The sequence below is a fragment of the Paroedura picta genome, chromosome 2 (assembly GCF_049243985.1).
Source record: "Paroedura picta isolate Pp20150507F chromosome 2, Ppicta_v3.0, whole genome shotgun sequence".
In the NCBI taxonomy this organism is placed as follows: domain Eukaryota; kingdom Metazoa; phylum Chordata; class Lepidosauria; order Squamata; family Gekkonidae; genus Paroedura; species Paroedura picta.
Genome location: NC_135370.1, coordinates 130425759 through 130450612, shown reverse-complemented (window position 1 = coordinate 130450612; position 24854 = coordinate 130425759). Strand labels below are relative to the sequence as shown.

At 40.5% G+C, this 24854-nt stretch overlaps 1 protein-coding gene across 2 annotated transcripts in view; it reads right to left on the bottom strand.

The window, feature by feature from the left end:
* The window catches only part of TTBK2 (tau tubulin kinase 2), a 95567-nt gene that overhangs the window by 34144 nt on the left and 36569 nt on the right, over nucleotides 1–24854 (bottom strand). For both annotated transcript variants that reach the window (XM_077322732.1, XM_077322733.1), the window contains exons 4-9: nucleotides 23452–23525; nucleotides 18029–18169; nucleotides 16135–16239; nucleotides 6093–6158; nucleotides 4264–4356; nucleotides 3046–3171 (exon numbers count right to left, since the gene is read on the bottom strand). In XM_077322732.1, coding sequence (XP_077178847.1) covers nucleotides 3046–3171; nucleotides 4264–4356; nucleotides 6093–6158; nucleotides 16135–16239; nucleotides 18029–18169; nucleotides 23452–23525 — 605 coding nt within the window. The remainder of the gene's footprint in view (nucleotides 1–3045; nucleotides 3172–4263; nucleotides 4357–6092; nucleotides 6159–16134; nucleotides 16240–18028; nucleotides 18170–23451; nucleotides 23526–24854) is intronic.

Sequence of the window (24854 nt, the reverse complement as noted above, 5' to 3'; positions counted from 1 at the left end):
TGGGCGGTGAGGAGGATCCGCCCCCCCCCTCATGAAATCTGGTGATAGTGAGTGAGTGCTAGCTCCCTCCACCTCCCTGTAGCTGAGGCGGTGGACACTCGATGATTAGTATTGCCATCTATTGTCGTTATTGTTGATTAATTGGTTGTTATTTACTGTAGTTTTATGATATTGATGTGGATTTTAAGGGAGGGGTTTTTATGTGAGCCGCCTTGAACCTTCGGGGGGAGGCGGGATATAAATAAAATAACAACAACAACAACAATAATAATAAATCCTAGTTAAGTGAGTAGGAAAATGATTTGCTTTCAGAATGTTCTATCTTAAACTTTGAAGGATAGACTGCTTGTAACACACATAGCAAATATTCCTATTGCACAGAACTAAATGGGGGGGAATCAGTATTTTTAAAATCTGGATTTCAAGGAAAGTGTAATTATTGGTATTTCAGATTACTTGGGTCTCCAATATCATTTTAGGATTGAGATTCTATTTAGAATTCTGAAATTATTCAGGTAAGTTATTTCTTAATTCTGAAATTATTCAGGTAAGTTATTCCTTAATTCTGAAATTATTCAGGTAAGTTATTCCTTATGAGGGATCTTTCAGGAGGACTGTAGAAGCTGTTTTTCAAATGAAGAACACCAAAACTGCACCAAAGTGGATGTTTTCTATCTACTAAAGCACATGTTTCAAATGAAATTGATCAAGGGAACTAATGCCCCTGAACAAGGTGACCCCAACCATCTTCCATTGTTTCCTATGTTGGGGGGACTTCCATTCTTTCTCCAGGGCAAAGAATAGCTAAACACAAAACAGCAAGCAACCACTGACCTAAAGTCTTCCAAATGAAAAAGAACCAACAAGTCCAACAGAACCGATATTGAACCAGATAATCTCAGCAGGCCCACAGGGCAACTTGGGAGGCTCAACACATCTACTATCTAACCAGAGAATCCAAGCCAAGCCACCTGAAGCAAAGGATGGTCCAGCCCAATAGAACCAATGTCAAACCACAAAAGCCAAACAGAACCTGGGGCCAGTGCGACAACACAAGCCCAACAAAACTAATGTTAAACCAGAGAAACCAGCAGAAGCAACCTGGCAATCTCAGCCTACCCAGTGATCCCATTTGCCTGAGATAATTAGAGATTTTAAGAAGATAAATGATTTGTTACATGATATTGTGATGGCTTGTACTATGCTTTTGCAAAGGCAGTGATTATGCCCTCAAAAATTGGCAGAGTACAGAGCAAGGTGGACCTGACTACATACAAGGTAATTCTGGCTGGTGGTGGGAGGCTTACATCTCACACCAGGAAATCAGGTTGGATATGTCAGATGATGGCTGTCTGGAGCCAGGATGGATTTGCCAGAAAAAGGCATCCATGTGCCTAGTGCAGCCTGCCCTCAATTAAATATTAGCGTAATTAATTGTTGATGTAGATCAGCTAATTTAAATAAACTAGTTAAATATTATGGCTTTGTGTTTACATTTGGGGCAATAAGCCATTATGCTTATGTACCTACCTGAACTGATTCCACATTAATTATTATGCTGTTTTCCTTATAAATAAACCATAAGAAAAACAACTGTTTATATTACAGTAAAGGAGTATTTTTACCTCATAGCCACCCCTACACACTGACTGTTCTGTCATTTTACCATATACAACTACACCATCCTGTACTTTGGGTTCAGCTAAGAATTCTAAAGCAAGAGCCTTTAGTAGCAGCAAAAATAAGGAAGGCAAGGAGGCAACATAACACGTCACACAGAACACTAAAGAGTAATGTCTTTACAGAGGTTACACATAATCAGGTCATGTAGAAAAAGGGGAATATGTTACATAGATCAATATCTGCTGCTATTATGTTTTGTTTGTTTCTTTAAACAGTTCCTCAATCAGGATGCCAAGGAATTGTTCAAATATGATTTGACAAAACAGAAGAACTAGGATTCAATAATAATAAATATGAACTGATTAACTTTTACTATTGGCTGGGTGAGACATATTAGTGTAACCTTAAGTATTTAAAAGAATGTGTTGAAATAGTAAAAGGGCTCTACAAACCATGGCTAAATAGGCTACTTTTTCTCAAGCTGTAGGACTGAAAGAAGTGCTTCATGCTTCTAGTTTCAATCTATCAAAATATCTGAAAAGGGAATTATTAATCTAACTAGTAACCAAGCCCGCTGCAGGGAAATGCAGCGGGCGCTAGGAACGCACAGTTCTTGGCGGGAACTCACAGCTGGTTGGCGGGCTGGTCGTTGTCGGCGGCGGCGGCGGCGGGCTGTTTTCGGCGGCGGCGGCGGCAAAGCGCCTCTCGCCGCGTCAGGCCGGGAGCAACTGCGAGCCGCGTCAGGCCGGGAGCAACTGCGAGCCGCTCACAGTTGCTCGGGCCAGGAATCGGAGGGACCAATCGGGCGGCGGCCGCTGCGTCAGGCCGCCAGGCAGGGAACCCCCGGCAGCCGCGCTTCGCGGGCTCCCTGGGGCAGCAGCCTGACGTGGCGAGAGGCGCTTCGCGCCTCTTGCCGTGTCAGGCCGGGAGCAACTGCGAGCCGCGCTGCGCGCGGCTCACAGTTGCTCGAGCCGGGAATCGGAGGGACCAATCGGCAGGCGCTTTGCGCCTGCCGATCGGTCCCTCCGATTGTCTGTCGTGAGGAAGGGTCCAATCTGGACCCTTCCTCATCACGGACAAAGCCCACCTCAAGGCCCCTTAACGATTTATTTAGTCCGTGGTGCCTGCGGCGCCACGGGCGGTTTAAAGATATGGGAGGAGGGATTGGTAGAAAGTACTAATTATACTATGTACTTTAGAGGTTCCATGATAGTCAAGCCCTGAATCTACCAAAATCCATTTTCCATTCCTGTCACTTGAGGAATAATATTCAGCTGTATAATATAAGCCCTGCCAAACATACCGGAATAACTCTAAACTTTTAAATATGGGTTATGTGGAGGCTGTCTACATTCAGCATCACAAAAAAGAAGGACAAAATATCTGTACAATAAAGTATTATTATTTAAAATAAAATCGTACCTGATAATCGGGTTTGGTAAAATAATCTAAAACAGAAATATGATCTAGAAACACGTTAAATTCTTGAGGGAGGTGCTTCAACATCAGGCGGTGATCATACCTTTCTTTTATAGAGCCTACTTGCTCCTATAAGCAAGAGAGAGCAACAATGACCAAACTTTCCTTTTACAAAATAAATATTTACACACAACTGCAGATCATAAACTATATCTCATATTCTCTTGTGTACAGTAATATCTCTAATTCAGATTTTCTTTATGCAGTGGATTGGATCTCATGATCTGTTCACATAAGTATTGAGAATTTTTCCCAACTCCTCCCACAGGAGTTCCTTCCAAACCAAAGAACACCAGTTCTCTGTGTTGCAGGACCCATGTGAACTAATAGCCATGTGGGAAAATATCCCTCTTCTGCAAGCTCCAGCTGCACTAACATAAGAGGCAGAAATACAATGTTCCTTCTACTCTTGGTGCAGGCCCCTAATCTACACTGGCTATTAGTCTAGGCAGCTTCCATTATGCTAGGAATGAACCTTCTGTGGGTTGGAAAGGACTCCTGGAAAAGGTGGAATGAAGGAAATATCCCTGACAATCAGTACCTTTCACAAGTAATTACAGGATCCAGCCTAATAGTTTTCTTATATGGGTTTAAATCCTACAACTCTACTCACTACAGGTGAAACCTTCCTCCAGAGGAACTTGTCTAAAAATGAGCCACTAGAGGAAAGTTGCACACTCAGCTGATTAAACTTGTAGGGTCTAACCCAAGGTCACCATCAATTTTTAATATGCCCCAGCTTTGTTCAATCAAGAACATTAGTTAAAATAAACAAATTATCTCAGTTACACCTCCCTGACTGAATATCAGTGGAAAAGCCATTTGAGAGAGCACTAAGTTTATCCCAAATAGTCCAGATCCATATTGAAGTCAATTTTATCTATCAAGAATTTCAAAACAAGTCTTTTTTAGATACGGTGAAAGTATGACATTCTGAAAACACACTAAAACAGCCTGAACAATGAACCGATCTATTATTAATGTTAGTCAAGCTAAATGAAGCCCTGTACCATGTGTCTTATTTTAAAATATTGAACTAAAATAACAATTTAATATAACATATTTGACATGCTCTGAACTAAATGATTCTCACAACGAATTTTCATGCATTCAAATACATTCTCCTCAGTTCATCCCAACTGGTACTATTTCTAATTAGACCTTGTCTTTAATTTTTCTCCAGGGAAGTTGTCCAATCACAAATTCCACCAACATGTAAAACAGGGACCACAGGTCATCATGACGTCCCATTTCCTGTAGGGGAAAAGAAGACGGAATGTTGTCTAGATAGCAAGTTTTGTAGAAGATAAATATTTTACCTTATTGTGCCATACACGATGAAATCCAGAATCTTACTAGTGCAACAAAGATCTTACATTTTAAAGACTCAGATTAAATAAGGCTCACAAAACATTAAATAATGAACACAAAACATACAAATATTGAAAAAGGAGATCTAGATCATAAAAAGTATCAGGTTAAGAGTGTGGCTGCACATAGCATAGGGTCAGAGTTTCCATATGGCAAGTCTCAATACAGTTTCCCTACCCCAAAGCCCCAGCAGCAGCCATCCCTCTTTCTTTGGTCCATTCATGCTTAGTCATTTTTAAAAAATTAGCACATAATTCATGTTAGAAGAAGAGTTGGTTCTTATATGCCACTTTACTCGAAGGAGGCTCAAAGCGGCTTACAGTCGCCTTCCCTTTCTTCTCCCCACAACGGACACCCTGTGAGGTGGGTGAGGCTGAGAGAGCCCTGATATCACTGCTCGGTCAGAACAGTTTTATCAATGCCGTGGCGAGCCTAAGGTCACCCAGCTGGCTGCATGTGGGGGAGTGCAGAATCAAACCCGACATGCCAGATTAGAAGTCCGTGGTCCTAACCACTACACCAAACTGTTATATTGACATGCCATTATAAAAATATGCATATAGGTTCTCTGAATAGCTATTAAAATAAAATAAGGCTCTAATTCCTACCTTTGCAGAGAAATATCTTTCCTCTATTATCTTTTCACAGGAAGGAGTTAGACTTACTAGTTTAAAATTACATGCTGGAAGTTCAGACAACCTGCTATATCTATTTTTATAATGGTATATCGATACTGATATTGTTAGAAATAAAATTAATGGAGGGTAGGAGGCCAGGAAGAAGTGATCAAACCCTATCTGACTCTCTGCTAATTCATAAATTTTCTAAAATTAGATTTTAATTTCTATACTGCCCCTCCACAAAAGTGGACGTGGGCCAGTTTACAATATAAATCTACATTAAAATAATTTAAATAAATCATGACAGAACACTATAAAATTTGGAATTTGGCTATTACCACTATCATCCTTATCTAGCTGGTAGTTCTGTTTTATACAATTGTGAGATGTTACCCAAAGTGTGAGGGGAAGCCATTGTTGAAGGAAGGACATGAAGAGGGGGAGGAAGAGAGAGGCTCTTAGTTGTTCCTAAGTCGTACTGGCCTCAAACATAGGCCTGGTGCAAGAGTGCTGTTTTACAGGTCCTATGTAACTTTGTTAGTTCCATCAGGCATCAGGTCACTACTGGCAACTTGTTCCACGAGGCAGGAGCCAAGGCTGAAAAGGCCGTGGCTCTGGCTGAGGCTAGCTGGATCTTTCTTTGGGTTTGTTTCAAGCCAGGTGCCAGGGAAGGGACATAAACCAATATGAGACAATATGTCCTTTAAACCCCCACCCTTCTAGCAAAGTACCCAGGGCAACCTATATCACACAATTATGCATTTTTTCCAGTATAAACGTCTAGAGGTGAGATTAAAACAATAATGCAGTTATTACAATAAAGACTGTTGTATTGGTTGCATAACTCATTAAAATAACTGTTCATGACACTATTTCTGAAGTAAAAATCAATTACATAAAACAAAGGGAAAGCAAAGAGTTATTATAAGGACACATCATCTGTGGTATCAACTGCTACATTACTGAAGTACTGAAAGTTACTAAAGTACTCATACTCACTCTGTTCCTGTGAGCGTTGATGGATGCATAGCGCACTGTTCCTCTAAAACCAGCAACAGCCCGGGGCTATAAGTATATGCAGGAGGATAAAATACAACATTTTCAATATTAAAGAGTATAACATGAATCTCAGAATAACAGGACCCCTCAACTTTGGACCCTTCTAATAAGAATGGAATTTCTGGACAGAGGAAAAAGACAAGTCTTCCTTGCTCATAATTCCTTGAAAAGTTCAAAATCATTGTCTAATTAACCACATTACATTGCCGATGCCCAGGCAATCATTTACCTCTTTTTTTCCTTTTGCCCCCAAACCAACATCCAAGTCTTTTGTTTTATTTATCTATTCTAATTTATAATGAGATTTATTGGTCACCACTCTTGGCAAGGTCGGCTTGTGGCTGCTTAGAATCAAAACAAAAACATTACATAAGGATTTTTTTTCATTTTTCTTTAGTAGCTTAACACTAATAACAATGTACTTATTTGTCAAAACACCAAAATTGCATAATACATTATACTAGGACCTAGCCCGTTACATTCAGGAATACAACGGGCGCTAGATAGGGCGTGTGTGTGTGGAAGAACTCTGCAGATGGCCTCTCCCTCCCCCCAGGACCTGGAAAATCTGCTGGCTGGAGGAAACTAACTGGCAGGGGCAGCTCTCATGAAGCAAAGATCTGCAGCCTCTGAGCCTCAGAGAGAAGTGGAAGAAGGAGGGGATGGTCAGGGGTGGGGGACGGAAGGCAATTGGCTAGCTGCTGGGCAGACAGGCAAGCCAGTTGGAGGAGAAGGCACTCAGGAGCCGGACAGCTGCCCAGGATAGGTGTTAAGAGCAGAGTATCACTTAAGCTGTGTGACATGTGTCTCCTCCAAGGCCTTACCAGAAATATAGTATGTGGAACAGATTACACATTAAGAAACTGACTATTATTATTTCTATTATTAATTTATTTAATTTAAATACCACCCTCCCATGTGACTCAGACCAGAAAAATTACTTGAGCATTAACTATTATTAGCCTTGATTGACCTAGAGGATGACATGAGCTGGAATGGGATGGGGGAGCACAACCCTGTTAATTCTTCTGGACCACTCAGCAACTTTTGATACCATTGATAAAGGTATCCTTCTTCACAGATATATTAGCACAAAGGTTGAAAAATGTTTTAAAAGACTATATTAAGAAAGAACAATCAGGTTTTCTTCCTAATAGCCAAATTAAGGATAATGTAAGAATTGTAATAAATGTGATAGAATACTTGAATTTATATATAGATAAACTAGCAGCCTTAATTTTCTTAGATTTAGAAAAAGCATTTGACAACGTTAATTGGAATATCATGCAAAAATGTTTAGAAAAGATGGGATTAGAGAAAAATTATGAAAGGTATGAGCGATATACTTGGAACAAGTAGAAATATTAAGATTAATGGACAGTTTTCACTTTCACAAGTACAGAAAGGCACATATCAAGGATGCCCACTTTCACCATTATTATTTATTTTGGTTTTGGAAATATTGATGAATAAAGTAAGGCAAGATAATGATGTTAAAGGGATAACAATTAAGGGAGAAGAATGTAAAATTAGGGCTTTTGCAGATGAAATAGTTTTGTTATTAGAAGATCCAATATCATATTCTCATAAGGTTTTCTCATTATTTCAGGAGTTTAGTTTAGTGTCAGGGCTTAAAATAAATAATCAGTAATCTAAAATTCTGGCATTCAGTAAGCAAAAGAAGGATCAAATCACTTTAGAGGTGAAAACTAGTTTTAAAATACAGAAAATAATTAGGTATTTAGGAGTAGTAATTTCTGGCAAAAATAATACATTGTTTGATAATAATTATAAGAAAACCTGGTGTGATATAAAACAAGATTCGGATAAATGGAGGAATTTACCACAGTCCCTGTTAGGTAGAACTGCAGCTATCAAAATGCATATTTTACTTGGGATGTTATAATATCCTCTGAGAAACCATTTAGAGATTGGCAAAAGAAACTATCAAATTTTATTTGGCAGGGAACGAAATCAAGGATAAAGTTAAAAAATGAGTTTAACAGTAAAGAAAGAGGGGGATTGAATTTGCCAAATTTAGAATTGTACTATTATGCTGCAAGTTTTGTTTGGATTAAGGACTGGTTAAGAAATAATTACATATAATTAATGTTAAGAAATAATTACATATTGAATTTAGAAGGCCATTACAAAATTTGGTTGGCATGCATAACTTTGGTTTGGGAAAACCGGGATACACCAAACATCACTGTATAAGGCAAGCACTGTTTGTTGTTGTTGTTATGTGCGAAGTCGTGTCCGACCCATCGCGACCCCATGGACAATGATCCTCCAGGCCTTCCTGTCCTCTACCATTCCCCGGAGTCCATTTAAGTTTGCACCTACTGCTTCAGTGACTCCATCCAGCCACCTCATTCTCTGTCGTCCCCTTCTTCTTTTGCCCTCGATCGCTCCCAGCATTAGGCTCTTCTCCAGGGAGTCCTTCCTTCTCATGAGGTGGCCAAAGTATTTGAGTTTCATCTTCAGGATCTGGCCTTCTAAAGAGCAGTCAGGGTTGATCTCCTCTAGGACTGACCGGTTTGTTCGCCTTGCAGTCCAAGGGACTCGCAAGAGTCTTCTCCAGCACCAGAGTTCAAAAGCCTCAATTCTTTGACGCTCGGCCTTCCTTATGGTCCAACTTTCGCAGCCATACATTGCAACTGGGAAGACCATAGCCTTGACTAAACGCACTTTTGTTGGCAGGGTGATGTCTCTGCTTTTTAGGATGCTGTCTAGATTTGCCATAGCTTTCCTCCCCAGGAGCAAGCGTCTTTTAATTTCTTTGCTGCAGTCCCCATCTGCAGTGATCTTGGAGCCCAGGAAAATAAAATCTGTCACTATCTCCATTTCTTCCCCATCTATTTGCCAGGAATTGAGAGGGCCGGATGCCATGATCTTTGTTTTCTTGATGTTGAGTTTCAAGCCAACTTTTGCACTCTCCTCCTTCACCCGCATCAACAGGCTCTTTAGTTCCTCTTCACTTTCTGCCATTAGAGTGGTATCATCTGCATATCTGAGGTTGTTGATATTTCTCCCTGCAATCTTGATCCCAATTTGTGACTCTTCTAATCCCGCATTTCTCATGATGTGCTCTGCATACAAGTTAAATAGGCAAGGCGACAGTATACAGCCTTGCCGAACTCCTTTCTCAATTTTGAACCAGTCAGTGATTCCATATTCAGTTCTCACTGTTGCTTCTTGACCTGCATATAAATTTCTCAAGAGACAAATAAGATGCTCTGGTATTCCCATCTCTTTAAGAACTTGCCACAATTTGTTGTGCTCCACACAATCAAAGGCTTTAGCATAGTCAATGAAGCAGAAGTAGACGTTCTTCTGGTACTCCCTAGCTTTCTCCATGATCCAGCGTATGTTGGCAATTTGATCTCTAGTTCCTCTGCCTCTTCGAAATCCTGCCTGTACTTCTGGAAGTTCTCGGTCCACATATTGCTGGAGCCTAGCTTGTAGGATTTTGAGCATAACTTTGCTAGCCTGAGAAATTAGTGCAATGGTGCGGTAGTTTGAACATTCTTTGGCATTGCCCTTCTTTGGGATTGGAATGTAAACTGACCTTTTCCAATCCTGTGGCCATTGTTGAGTTTTCCAAATTTGCTGGCATATTGAGTGTAGCACTTTTACTGCATCGTCTTTTAAGATTTTGAATAGTTCAACTGGAATGCTGTCACCACCACTAGCTTTATTGTTGCTCAGACTTCCTAAGGCCCATTTGACTTCACATTCCAGGATGTCTGGCTCCAGGTCAGTAACTACCCCACTGTGGTCATCAGGGATGTTAAGCTCACTCTTGTATAGTTGTTCTGTATAATTTTGCCACCTTTGTTTAATCTCTTCTGCTTCTGTGAGGTCCCTACCATTTTGGTCCCTTATCATACCCAACTTTGCATGAAACGTTCTCTTCATATCTCCAATTTTCTTGAAAAGATCTCTGGTCCTCCCCATTCTATTGTTTTCTTCTATTTGTTTGCACTGTTCATTTAAGAAGGCATTCTTATCTCTTCTAGCTTTTCTCTGAAATTCTGCATTCAATTGGGTGTATCTTTCTCTTTCACCCTTGCCTTTCACTTCCCTTCTCTCCTTAGCTATTTGTAAAGCTTCCTCAGACAGCCATTTTGATTTCTTGCATTTCTTTTTCTTTGGGATGGTTTTAGTTGCTACCTCTTGTACAATGTTGCGAACCTCAGTCCATAGTTCTTCAGGCACTCTGTCTATCAGATCTAATTCCTTAAATCTATTTGTCACCTCTACTGTGTATTCGTCGGGGATATGATTTAGTTCATACCTGAGTGGCCTAGTGCTTTTCCCTACTTTCTTCAATTTAAGCCTAAATTTTGCAACAAGAAGCTCATGATCTGAACCACAATCAGCTCCTGGTCTTGTTTTTATTGACTGGATAGAACTTTTCCATCTTTGGCTGCAGAGCACATAGTCAATCTGATTTCTGTGTTGACCGTCTGGTGATGTCCATGTGTAGAGTCGTCTCTTGGGTTGTTGGAAAAGAGTGTTTGCTATGACCATTGTATTCTCTTTACAAAATTCTACCAGCCTGTGGCCTGCTTCATTTTGTACTCCAAGGCCAAACTTGCCTGTTATCCCGGTTATCTTTTGGCTTCCTACTTTAGCATTCCAATCCCCCATGATGATAAGCACATCATTTTTTGGTGTTGCTTCTAGAAGGTGTTGTAGGGCTTCATAGAAATGATCAACTTCATCCTCTTCAGCAGCAGTGGTTGGGGCATAGACCTGGATCACTGTGATGTTGAATGGTTTGCCTTGGATTCGAACTGAGATCATTCTGTCATTTTGGGGATTGTATCCCAAGACTGCTTTTCCTACTCTCTTATTGATTATGAAGGCTACTCCATTTCTTCTGCGAGATTCTTGTCCACAGTAGTATACCTGATGGTCATCTGAATTAAATTCACCCATTCCTGTCCATTTTAGTTCACTGATTCCTAAAATGTCGATGTTCAGTCTTGACATTTCTTGTTTGACCACGTCCAGCTTACCTTGATTCATGGATCTGACGTTCCAGGTTCCTATGGAATAAAAATCTTTACAGCATCGGACTGTCTTTTCGCCACCAGTTACTTCCACAACTGAGCGTCCTTTCGGCTTTGGCCCAGTCGCTTCATTCATTCTGGCACTACTCGTACTAGCCGTCTGCTCATCCCCAGTAGCATATTGGACACCTTCCGACCTGAGGGGCTCATCTTCCAGTGTCATATCGTTATGCCTATTGGAACTGTCCATAGAGTTTTCATGGCAAAGATACTGGAGTGGTTTGCCATTTCCTTCTCCAATGGATCACCTTTTGTCAGAGCTCTCAGCTATGACCTGTCCGTCTTGGGTGACCCTGCACGGTATAGCTCATAGCTTCACTGAACTACGCAAGCCCCCTTGCCACAACAAGGCAGCGATCCTTGAAGGGGGTGCACTGTTTAGAGTTTGGTCTAAATATAGGAATCAATTGTGGCCCAAAATCCCATACTGGGTGATGCCACAAGATACATTATTTGGTAGGGAAAATGGCACTCAAAGGATTATTTAAAATATAAAGATCTGTTAGATTACTCTGAACAGCAAATAAAATTAAACAGAGGGAGGATATTGCAGTAGCAAGTGGTACTTGCAATTGGTTTCTATATAGACAATTATATGAAAAATTCAAAACTGATATACAGATTTATCAGTTTGAAAATGCAAAAAATTGGGCTGATATATGTATATACGAACAAGAAGAAAAATTAATTGCAAAGATCTACAACATGTTATTTTTAAAAGATACTAAGAAGGAAGTAATAAAAGAATCAATAATTCGCTGGGCAGAAAATTTAGGGCATACAATTAATCTTCAGCAGTAGAAAACGAGATATAAAGTTCATATTAGTAATTAATATGAGGGGAAATTATTATAAAATCCTTTATAGTTGGTTCTTATATGCCGCTTTTCTCTACCAGGAGACTCAAAGCAGTTTACAATCGCCTTCCCTTTCCTCTCCCCACAACAGAAACCCTGTGAGATATATGAGGCTGAGTGAGCCCTGATATTACTACTTAGTCAGAATGGCTTTATCCGTACTGTGGTGAACCCACGGTCACCCAGCTGGCTGCATGTGGGAGAGCGGGGAATCAAACCTGGCTTGCCAAATTAGAAGTCCGGCTCCTAACCACTATACCAAACTGGTTCCAGCAGACAAGCAGCAGACCTGGCAGTGATTGTGTGGAAGCGATGTGTATGATAGTTTCTGTATTACTGACTGATGACTCTTGGGGCCATTCCGCACAGCGCTAATGTTGCCGAAGTGTTACCATTGTGTAATGCTATTTATTTTGCATTATTCACAATGTTGTACACAATCTGCAACACTCCTGCTTCATTGTCGCGATTTTTGGGGAATCTAAAAATCCAAAAATCCATAAAAATGGATTCCCCCTAAAAAAACCACTTGACTCTTGAGAACAACCTGCAACACATCCAAAAGACATGTGTGTTCTTCAAAACAGCGGTAGCAAGCATGTCCCTCCCTAATCGCTCGCACCCGAGCTTCGCACCCGAGCTTCAAAGCAATGAATCAGTGATGCTTCTATGGCTGAAATCCCTCCACAAGCAATTGTCCATAAAGTTTCCGAGCACAATACAGCCCCCTGTTCGACACTGCATTAATTTCGGCCAGAAATAGCACTGGGGGGGGGGGATTTCTTTAAAAAAATTCAGAACGTGTAAACGAATAAGCGGCAGCTCCAAAGCCAGCAAAAAAAGGTCTTTCAGATACATCAAATGAACGAATATGCGTTGCTACTGGTCTTTTTGTGTTTTTAAAAAAACGTTTTTAAAGGGAAACACGAACACAACAGTTAATTGGCTGCTCTCTTTGATTGACGGCTAGGGGAGGAAGGAAGCACGGAAAAATATTGCCTTCTTTGTTGCGATTTCGGTGAGACCGGAAACTTGTGCGTTACGATAGCAGCGGTAGTGGGAGAGCCTTTTTTTCGATTGAACTGGCTGTGTGCGTTACCGAGACCTGCCGCTTTTGCTTCCAGCGCTTTTCAATAGTGCTCAGACTTAGCGAAATGGCCCGTTGTGCGGATTCTGACTCTGGCCTTTGCTCTAGAACTCTACTCTTGGATTACTTTTCGTCTTGAAGCCATGAGTGTATTTTAACTGGTATCTGATCTTTGGAATTGGATTTTGACTACACTCTGGACTTTTGCCTGCCCCAATCTTGAACTGGGACTAATTAGTGCTGTATTCAGGACAGTCTCTATCTCATGGATTTCCTTAATGTTCTACCATCCAAATACTAAGGGGCTGACCCTGCTTACCTTCTGAAATCTGGCAAGATGGGACTAGCCCAGGCTATGCAGGTCAGGGTTCCTTTAGTTGTACACTGGCATTAATTTTGACCAGTCATCTAGTACTATGTAGTATTCCTAGTAACCCCCTGTAATTCTACTTTTTGCCATTCTAATTTTAGGAATCAGAAGGAAGTATACCCCATATTCATAGAATTTGGAACTATCCTATCTGTAAAACTGCAGAGGATTAAGTGCATATCAACTGAATCATCCATCACACTGTTATGATTCAGCTATGTATAGACATCTGCATGAATAATAACTTACTGAGTCCCATAAGAGACTGCAATACCAATCTAAATTCAATCCTTCCCTTGTTAACAATGTTGACACATGTTGAATAACCACGGCTTTATGGACATACATATTTATAGCAATTTTTTTCATTCTCCCTTTATGATCTGATTAAAAGTATCATTACCTATCATCTGCCTACAATCACTTCTTTTAATGTTTTATATTACCCAAGACTTTCTAATATGACTACTTGTAGTAAAACTTTTCTTATTTATCTTAGCAACCCACTCTATACATTTTGTATGAAACAAAAATAATTTTGTGACATTTGAGTAAATTCAAGATGCAAATGTTCAAGAGATCTCTATAATTGATATTTACAAAAGAATTAATAAATTGTATAATATACTTGTAAGTTCATCATAGTAAAGCAGAATGAGTTAAATGAATAAGGTCTATTTTCTAATACATATTCCAACCTGCACTCATGTCAAGGACTCCAAATGGTACAAAAGATAAATATGAATAATGATTTATCTGCAAAATAATTTCAATGTAGAAATTGTTTATATGTTCTATTAGTGAATTGGTAGAGGAGAAGAATTCCTCGTTTTTCAACTGACTTGTTTTCCATCTCAGGCTATTATTTTTTAAAAATCAGGGCTGTTATCCTTTAACACAGTGGTCCCCAACATTTTTATCACCGGGAACCGGGTCAACACTTGACAATTTTACTGAGGCCTGGGGGGGGGGTAGTCTTTTGCCGAGGGACGTCGCCGCCACCTGAATCCCAGCTACACTTGCTTTCCCGCCGGCGCACCCCTGAATTTTCACCGCCTGCCGGGAGGCGCTGCCAGCAGCAGCTGCACAGTACCACGCCGAGGGGGAGCCCCAGCCATGGCGGCCACTGGAGAGTACCAAAAGTGAGCCAGCGGCAGAGTGGCAGGGCAGCCCCCAAGGCAGCAGCCAGGGAAGAGGCAAAGGAGGAGCTGCAGCCCGGTACCAACTGATCCACGGACCGACCCCGGCCTCCGGACTGGGGGTTGGGACCACTGCTTTAACATATACAAATGAATGTAAAGTAGAAAAACACAAATCTATGATTAACTTGCAAATGTATAATATTACCACTTGTGGTTTTATATATTTACTAGGGACAAAGCCCATTGCATTCAGGAATACAATGAGAGCTACATTGGGGGTGTGTGGAAGAACTCTGCAGATGGCCTCTCCCTCCCCCCAGCACCTGGAAAGGCTGCAGGCTGGCCCCTGGGCAGGGAACTCACCGGTAGGGGCAGCTCTCACGCAGTAGGCATCTGCAGCCTCAAAGGGAAGTGGAAGGAGGAGGGGGTGATCAGGGGTGGGGTATGGAAGGCAATTGCCTGGCCGCTGGACAGATAGGCAAGCCGGTTGGAGGAGGAAGCAGTCAGGGGTAGGACAGCCGCCCTGACTGGTTATTTAGCACTGAGTGGCACTTAAGCCATGAGACCAGCTCCTCCTCCTAAGCCTTACCAGAAATATTAAGTGGAACAGATATATATTAAAAGCTACAACTTTCATGATCAAGGTAAAGTAAAATACTTTTAAATATGCATAAAAGTTAGAAAAAAATAGATCTGCAACATGCTGGAAACCCTTGAGGAAAGACTAAAGTCTTGATAAACTACATAAAGAGACGATGCCAAACATTCGCTATCCTCATAAAGTCTAGTTTGGCCTAGAATAAGTGTCCCAAATCAACAACCTCAGAATCAAGATTATGTACATCTGATCATCTAAAAGAACCTTTGAAAAGGCCACTATATTAGTATCAAACATATTCAAATATCTGCATCATCTCCTGTACAAATAAATCATATAACACTCCCATAGAATGCATTTATATGATCTTTTTCTCTTCTATATTTTTGTAAATGATGCTATATCAAACAGATATTAATAAAATATCTTTGGTTAAATGACTGAAATAAAACAACTCTGAAGTAATATAGCTCTTTTATACTAAAATTATTCCCACAATATTATTTTTAAATGTGGTAAAACCTGATTCAGCCACATAATCCAGTATTCAAACTTGGGGTTTTTTTTTTACTGTTAGCCATCTGGATAGGCCAGCTGATGCACATAAAGTATACAACATTGCTCAAGGTCACAGAATATGTCAATAGCGCAGGACAAAATTAGTAACATGATTACACACAACTTCTATTCCTTTACACTAACCACTGGGATCATATAAACATCTCCATTTGTAAAAAGGATGTATTAAATATGGACCAAACAGTTAAAGCTAGCAAATGTTTTAAGGGGTAGTTCTGTACATCAAATTAAGTGTCCTTTGTGTAAAACATTTATTAGAGTTTCTTACTGGTCTGACATCCCCACATGAATTTGTGAATTGACGTGCCAAGCCAAAATCCAGCATGTAACACTTTCTCCAAGTGCTAGGGAAACGTCCCATAGCAAAGTTGGACTAGAAGAAAAAAATCAGAAAATTATTTTTATCCCTTGTAGAATATAAACTATGAAAATATGTATCTTTACTTCATATTATTTATAACCACTAGAACTGAAGAAATGCATCAAATATATTTCACACTGAAAAGAGTCCTTCACTAATCTACCTACAGGGCTGAAGTAAGAATAAAATAGAAGAGAGAACTTTGTAAGCTATTTTGTATCCTTATTGGGGAGAAAGATGGGATATAAATAAATCAAGTAAATAAATAAACAATAGATTAATAATTCCTTCTATCTTTAAGGCCATAACTAGACAGACATATGCATAGTTGCTACAAAACCCCTAAAAACTCTACATATTCCCATCATATGTGTACATGTGTGAAGTGCCATCAAGTCATACCCTGCTTATCATGACCCCATAACAGTTGTCAAGGCAGCTTGCCATTGTTTGCCTCTATGTTGCAACCCTGGAATTCCTTGGTAGTCTCCCATTCAAATACTAACCAGGGCCATCCAAGTTTAGCTTCCAAGATCTGAAGCAAACAAGCTACTCCAGGCCATCTAGGTCAGGGCTTTTCACCATCCCAATATAGGGAGAAGATGTGCAATTTCAACGTTAACGGCAAACATGAATATGACACAATGTCTACTTTTTGCCTTTTATTACTATGTGTTACAGCAGAAAGAATTAAGGGATTGCTACTTTTAGTGGCAGTCATATGCGCCACAATATTTATCCTTGGCCTGAAAGACTGCAGCCATTGAAGATGGCTTGTTCTGAATTGAAATTGGAACCTTATGAGTTTCAATACAGTGGTTCCAATCCGATGCAATGTTCAATGCATATAACCCCATGGATTCCAATGAGCATGAGTCTGTCCCTTGATTTCTGTCTACCACTACAATTTGTCCAAAATGTTGTGCAATAGGCAAGCAAATACATGACAAAAAAACGTGCTAATGGTTCTCAGTTACTGTGGAGACATTTCCTGAATAAGCAACTTATCTGCAGGTTGAATTTAGATGAAGAGAGAAGACAGTACTGTGGGTTTAATGTAACAAAATTGGGGGAGGCACATGGGGGAGAGGTACCAGAACAGCAGTGCCATAAAATTCTGAAGGCTAAATCCAAACAGGACCTCAACTTACATGAAGACAGTTTAGGGGTTGGTGGGTTGCATAAGGGTTGCATAGTTTTCTTAGCTTGAGGTGGCCCTAGCACAGCTGGTTTTTGCCCCACTGGGACAAACAAGAAAGCCAACTATAGCTTTGAGTAGTCATTACAGGTTAGGAAAATAGCATGTGGAGGAAAGCTTAAATTTCCTTCTCACCACAATTAGTACAAACCAGAATTTTATGTGCCTTTTTAAAAAACAATGAGAATGCTACACACAAACCTCCCATGTCTATTTGGGCCCTAATATATTTGTAAATAAAGCCAATAGTAAAAAAATAATGTAAGTCTTTAAGTAATCTATCACCTAAATGAAATTAAATGCTGCAGCAACACACCAGCTTCTAACTGTGTCAGGAAACTCATTAGATTTTTTAATATTATGTGCTCTCCTTTATAGCCCCAAGCAAATTATTATTGCTGAATGAGAAATTTATGTTGGTCAAAAGCAGATACATAAAAAGTACAAATCAAGCATTATAGTTTAAAATATGCACTGCTATCTTAACAGGTTTATATCCAGTTTCCTAGTTCTCATTGTGAGATCACGATCTAATAAATCACAATATAAAGACACCAGTTTCAGTCAGTTCTTCATTTGACTAATATTTAGGGAGAAACTTACTGGTTTAATATCTCGGTGTAAAAACCCAACGGAATGAATGCTCTCAATAGACTCCAGAATTTGCCTTCCAAGCCGCAAGGTAGTACCAATTGTGAAGGTTCCTCTAGACTGACTTCGACGTAGATCTGCCAAGTTACGACCCTGAAAAAGTCAGAAAGTATTTTCAGTGCAGGGGCTCCATACACATACTCAAAGAACCAGATAGCAGTGCATGATGGAATTAAATCTGCATACATATTATTTCTGGAAGAAGTCTAATCCAGCATATTCTCAAAAGTGGCATTTAAAGTACCAAAATATTTTAAAAGAAGATGGCTTTTAAGAAAATACCTTGATGGTTACCTATTGCTAAACAGTACACTGTGTGCAATACAAGAGGCTTATTTTTTCAATGAAGTCCAGTACACTGACATTTTGATTAGTTGAAATGGTAGAAACAAGTCAGAATCACTATCACATTCCATTTTAGTGTTGACAATATATAGTTACGACAACATTCAAATAATCCAACTGTGGTTTGTATTTTCCCTCCAAACTAGAATTACACAAAATGATTTGAACTAGGTTTGCAGTTCTCTTTTGGAGGAAAACACATGAATTATAGTGTTTGCTGCCTCAGATGTAATGGCAAAGTTATGGTTCCCAATGAAACATAATAAAGAGGAATGCATGCAGGAGGAGGGAGAAGAAGAAAAAGAAGAGTTGGTTCTTATATGCCGCTTTTCTCTACCAGAAAGAGTCTCAAAGCAGCTTACAATCACCTTCCCTTTCCTCTCCCCACAAAAGACACCCTGTGAAGTAGGTGAGGCTGAGAGAGCTCTGGTATTACTGCTCGGTCAGAACAGCTTTATCAGTGCTGTGGCGAGCCCAAGGTCAACCAGCTGGCAGCATGTGGAGGAGTGGGGAATCAAACCCAGTTCGCCAGATTAGAAGTCGGCGCTCCTAGCCACGACACCAAGCTGGGAGAATGCAAGCTAATTGCATGTTTCCAGGCTGTAACATAATGTCCTGAAAGATCATCTGAACCAAGGCTCTGAACAGCTGCCTAAACATTTTTATAAAAATTAAAACTACTATGACAGAACTGGCTGCCACTTTGGATCCAAGGCTAGAAGCCTGGAGATGTGGCCCTGGGAGAACTGCCTGACTGAAGGATTCCTACCCTTTCCCTGGCTTCTCTCCTTTCCAACCAGAAGCCTGGAGGTGAAGCCTGATGGCAGCCTGTTTTAAAGGCTTAACTATGTCTGCCTGAAGGAACCCGTTCTTGGCTGCCTTCAGTTTCAAGGTGACATCCTTGGAGGCATGAATTAACAGAGCCTTACAATTCTTAGTGGGTTTTTTTATTATTGCATCAGGAGAGTATTGTGCCTTGGGGTTATTTGGATCAGCCCCTGTAGTTCTGGAGAGTTGCTGAAGTGGGTGGAATTTCCTGTTCTTGTTAATTTTTCACTTGTTTTCAGTCTTTCCTTAGCAGCTCAAGGCAGATCACAAGATTGAGTACAATCAAAGTACAATATAGATTAAACCTAGAATATAAAGACAATCAAATTTATATCATTTAAAATTTAAGTTTAAAATATCAATCTAACTAGCCTCTTTTGGCTCACAGAAGATTATACTAACTTAACTAAACTGAACTGTGGGAGTGGTATATACAGTTCTTGAAGAGTCTGTCTAATGGGTGGAATTTTAACCAGAGAGGCTAGCATACTCTGATGTTATTTCAAGGCCTCAACCATGGACCTTGTGGAATAGCTATGCCTTACAGGCCCTGCAGAACTGATTAAGTTCCCACAGGGCCCTGGTATCATTCTGCAAAGCATTTCACCACGCTGGGTCCAGGGTTGAAAAGGCACTGACACTGGCTGAAACCAATCTTACCACTTTGGGGCCAGGAACCCTAAGCAAATTCTGATCACTAAATTGGAGCGCTCTTTGGGGAACATGGTGGAAGAGATGGTCCCACAGATAACAATGGTTCCAGAACATTTGAGCTTTACAAGTTAACATCAAAACCTTGAACTGCATCTGGTCTTCAATCTGAAGCCAGTGCAGCTGGGAGAGCGCAGATTAAATAAGTGCTTTCCATCTGGTCACAAGTAAGGACTCAAACAGTTGAAGTTTCCGGAGCAGGACAGCCCTACATAGAGTGAGTTACAGTAGGAGGTGATTATTGCATGGATCACAGTGTTAGGTCAGATGCTGGCAGGTAGGATAACTGGTGAAGATGGAAAAGCACCTGGCAGGCGACATTTGTGATCTAGGCCTCCATATATTCAGGCATCCACAATCAGGCTCTTGACAGTGGTTATTTGGACCCTGTCAAGAGACACTGGTTTTTCTGAGAGTACAAAATATTTATGTTTAAGGCCTGCTGAGTCTCATTTTCCACAACCTTTATGGGGACAGCCTTGGTTCTAGGGTCAGAACTGATTCTGTGTCAAGGTTGCTAGTTCCAGGTTGGGAAATACCTTGAGATTTGGAGGATAAACTGCAGGGCGAGGGGAGAGACTTCAATAGCTTATAATACCGTACATTTCACCTTCCAAAGTAGACAGATTAGTAAAAATCCCAGATGATCTCCAGTCACCACCTAGCTTTTGCCAACCCTATTCTCTTTCGATCTCAGCTGTAAGCCCTGTATCTAATGCCTAATTCTAAAGGTTGATATAGTCCACAATAGCCTCAGACCACCATCTTACTGCAGTCTCTCCATATTGATACTTAATTCTAAGGGACTTCAGCACAGGTACTGTTTTTTAAGGAACTTATAGTTGATCTACTAAACTACAGATCTAACTAAACCTACCACTAGATTGATCCACTTTACCAGAAAGACTGGAGAGTACCAAACCCTATACCCATTTTAAAAAAGGAATCCAGATGGGAATCAGAAGATTACAGGTGAGACAGTGTTGGTAAGTGCAAGGTGATGCACACTGGGATAAGAAATCCCAACTTCAAGTATTTCCATTTTGATATTTAGCACTTTAAATTTTCCCTCTGCAACATCTATGATTGATCTGTGGTGACACTGCCTTTCCCCCACGATGTCCAGGAACAGATATAACTCACTATATTTGAGGAAACGCTCTGAGAGCCCCAGTATTAAGTGTAGATCTCTGCATTTTGCTGGATTAACTTCCTGCCCTGTGCCTCCAACCCTGACATAGCAAAGCAGTCTGTCGCTGATTGGTCAGGGTGTCAGTTCAAAGACTGCCTGGTTCCCGGTTGCCATTCTCTTGCAAGACTTATTTTTGCTCTCATTTTGGGATCTGTTATAAAGTGACTGTGCTCCAAAAGTCCACAGTCCTATGAGCAGAGATTTGCCTCTTGGATTTACATTCCCCTCCTTGTTCTCTGTGAGGCTGCTGCCTCCCCCCCCCTCTTCCCCTCTGTTCTTGCGGGAAAAGAAAGATAAACAAGCAGCCTCATGTTCCACTTGCCCCTTCCCTGGCTGTATTGTCAGAAGTCAAAAGGCAGGAAATAAAGCACTCTCCAGCCTTGTGCTTCTTCAATGCTGGCTGAAAATTCATCCCCCCACCCCCCATTAAGCAGGAAGGAGACTGAAAATTGAAACAAAAGAGCGACTTGTTTAAAAACTGGAAAAAGGAAGGCTGCAGATATGGGTTCAAATTCACCATAATTCAGCAAGATTTACAGTGGGGGGAAAAGTAAGTTCAGAACTAGCCCCAGTGTCCTGCAGCAGTGGAAAAGGCAAACTCTGTGTTAGGGATTATTAGGAAAGGGACTGAGAATAAAAAGGCTGATATTGTAATACACCTATATAGATCTACAGTGAGGCCTCATTTGGAATACTGTATATAGTTCTGGTCACCATATCTCAAAAAAAAAATGCAGAGCTAGAAAAACTACAGAGGAAGGCAACCAAGGTAATTAGGGGCTGGGGTTACTTTCCCTAGGAGAAAAGGCTGAAGAGTCTGAAACTGGTGCAGGATGGCCAAAAGGAAATACTACTTTACACAGAGTTATTTAAATGTGGAATTTGCTGCCAGATAATGTAGTGATAGCCACAGGAATAAACAGGTATCAAGGAGGATTAGATAGATTCATGGAGGGTAAGTCTAACAATTGCTATTATCCATGGTAGCTAAGGGGAACCTCCATATAGACTAATTATGCATAGCAATGGCCACACTAGGCTGCTGACAAAACCTAGCAGTGGGGTAACATGCCCTGCCACTCCCCGTGTACTCATGGGAGAGGACATCCCCCAAAGCACAGTCCTCCCTGGAGTTGTCCATGTGCATGGACAACTCCAAGGGAGGAAGGTGCCTTATGGTGCCATATGCCTTACAGCAGTGGCAGCAGGAGGACAGGGGGGCATGGGGATACCCCTGCATGATGGTGGGAGAGCAGCATGCCAGTCTCCCACCATCGTGGGGGGATAAAAACACCCCATTCGGTTTTGCAGCACTGCAAATCCGAACAGGATGTTTCATGTCCCCACGGTGACGCCACAGGTGGGGGGCCTGCTCTTGTGCACGGGCCTGCACCACCTGGGGCTCTGATGGTTGCCACAGCAATATAGGGAATGTGAAAGAATCCATGTTCCCTTGCTGCTGGCCATCAGAGGCCCTAACACAGGCCAGGGCTGGGAGGGGGCTAGGACAGCACCGGCATCATGTGTAAGCAGGCCACCTTTCCTGGCCCTTGTGTAATCAGTCATACAGAGGTATTAAGCCTCTGGATCCCAGGGCCAGGAGGCAACATCAGGGGAATGCTTCAGCCTCTTTGCCCTGTTGACTGCCATCCAGAGGAACCGGTTGTTCACTGTGTGAGACAGGATACTAGACCAGATTGACTTGTGGTCTAATTCATCAGGGCTCTTATGTTCATAAGCAAAGGCAAGACTTGCTATTGCCATCCCCATGGAGAGCTCAGAACTGATTGAAATGTATGCTTTTTGGAGGCAAGCCTTAGTAGTTCTTCCCTCCTCTCAGTTCCATGGTAGCCTTTGGAATCACCAATGATGTTTTGGGTGTTTCTCAGCAGTTACTGTTTTCAATAACAGTGATAAACCTGCACCTTCAAGCAATTTTCCATGGCAGTTTCTCATGTGCACACATTCCTTCTTCCTACAAAGTTGAGAGGGTTCAGAGGACAGCAATGAGAACGATCTGGGGCTTGGAGACAGATACTTATCCTGGATGCTCTAGGCTGATCCTGCATTGAACATAAATGAGCTGGACTAGACAGCATGTATGGCCCTTTCCAACTCTGATTCTATGATTCTTCCAGGGAATGGAACTGATACCAGGCTTGTACAGTTTTACTGATTTGCGCATGCTCTTTTTTTTAAGTCGGTCATCATACCAAATACATTTTGACTTGTGGTTCATTATACCAGAACGTCTGGGAACACTTATTTAGACAATGACGTTAGAATGTAAGAAACTCACCTGCAACTGCATGACAACATAGTTAAATCTGTCATTTCTTCCACAGCCAACAAATTTACAAACATGATCTTTCCCTAAGGAGAGGAAAAGGGTATAAAATTACTTTTTTTCATAAATTACATTTTGAGGAGCTACTACAGACCTTTAAAGTTGTATGAAAGCAAGTCTTCAAACAAGACTAAATTTCAGTGTCTCCTTTATCCTGCTTAAGTCCTTCTCCAAATCATTATTCATGAAATAAATAGTGTATCACTATCCAAAACTTCTCAGTGTGTAAAAGTCCAGAGTCAAGAAACTACAATGATGAAATCTTTCTCACAAGCTCCAGTTTCCATTTTTCCAAAGCTGTCATAATTATATGCTGGGATACAATACAGAATATGTCAAGCCATTTGATCAAGTATTCTTACCTGTTCAGAAATCCGTTTCAAAATTTAAAATATTCTAATTGTAATAGTTTAAAACTGTCTATGTTAGTGAATTTACCCAATAAAACTAATATGTTCCAGAATCTATTAAAATACAACAACTTTGGAGTTTAAAAAATATACAGCATGCATTATTTTCCCAAAATGCACCATTGTGCAGTTAATGAGACTGCAGCACAACATTTATAATATATTTTATAGATGCAGCAGCATTCTTAAAATGGCTATATTTTACTGCATCTTACTCCATCTTCCCAGTGTAACAGAGACATTTTAAATCAGAGCTGCCGCAGGAAGTCAGTTTTAATTGGAGTAATAATTCTCTAGTTTGAGAACAAACTTTAAATTTAGCTTTTTATTAAAACTGACGTTCAATTAAGAAAGAAATTGCAATGGCACTATTTATATACAGCCAAGGCAAAACTTAGTATTGTACTGACTTGTCTAATTAAAACAAAAAAGAGAGTACTGACTAGCAAAATTTATTTCAAACAAAAAAGGCAAACTATAAACATTTTCCTATAGAAAATAAAATAAAACAAATCCTTTATGCTATTTGAGAAGGCCTGAAAAGTAGGCAGACATGCCTAATGCATCAAATGCAGAAATGTGTAGGCTGTAGGTTTAATACACATTTAAACAAACTCAGACAAACACACTCTAAGAGTTCATATTAAAAAGAAAAAGAAATTAGACAAGATGCACACACACATTGCATGACTTTGGAAGAATACACACACATTGCATGACTAGAAGAATCCCTAAAGAATCACATTTTGCTTCTCATTCCCTTCCATATTAAAAAAGCAAAATTAATGCCTTAATTAACAAGACAGAAGGATACAGGGAAGGAAAATTTAGCTTCTACTGTGAACAGAAATATTGCCTTCTTACAGCTGCATAATTAGAACCTTTTCTATGCCTCTTGAAAATGCATGATACAGACCTAGGCAAGAAGCTGCCTAAGGGTGGAAT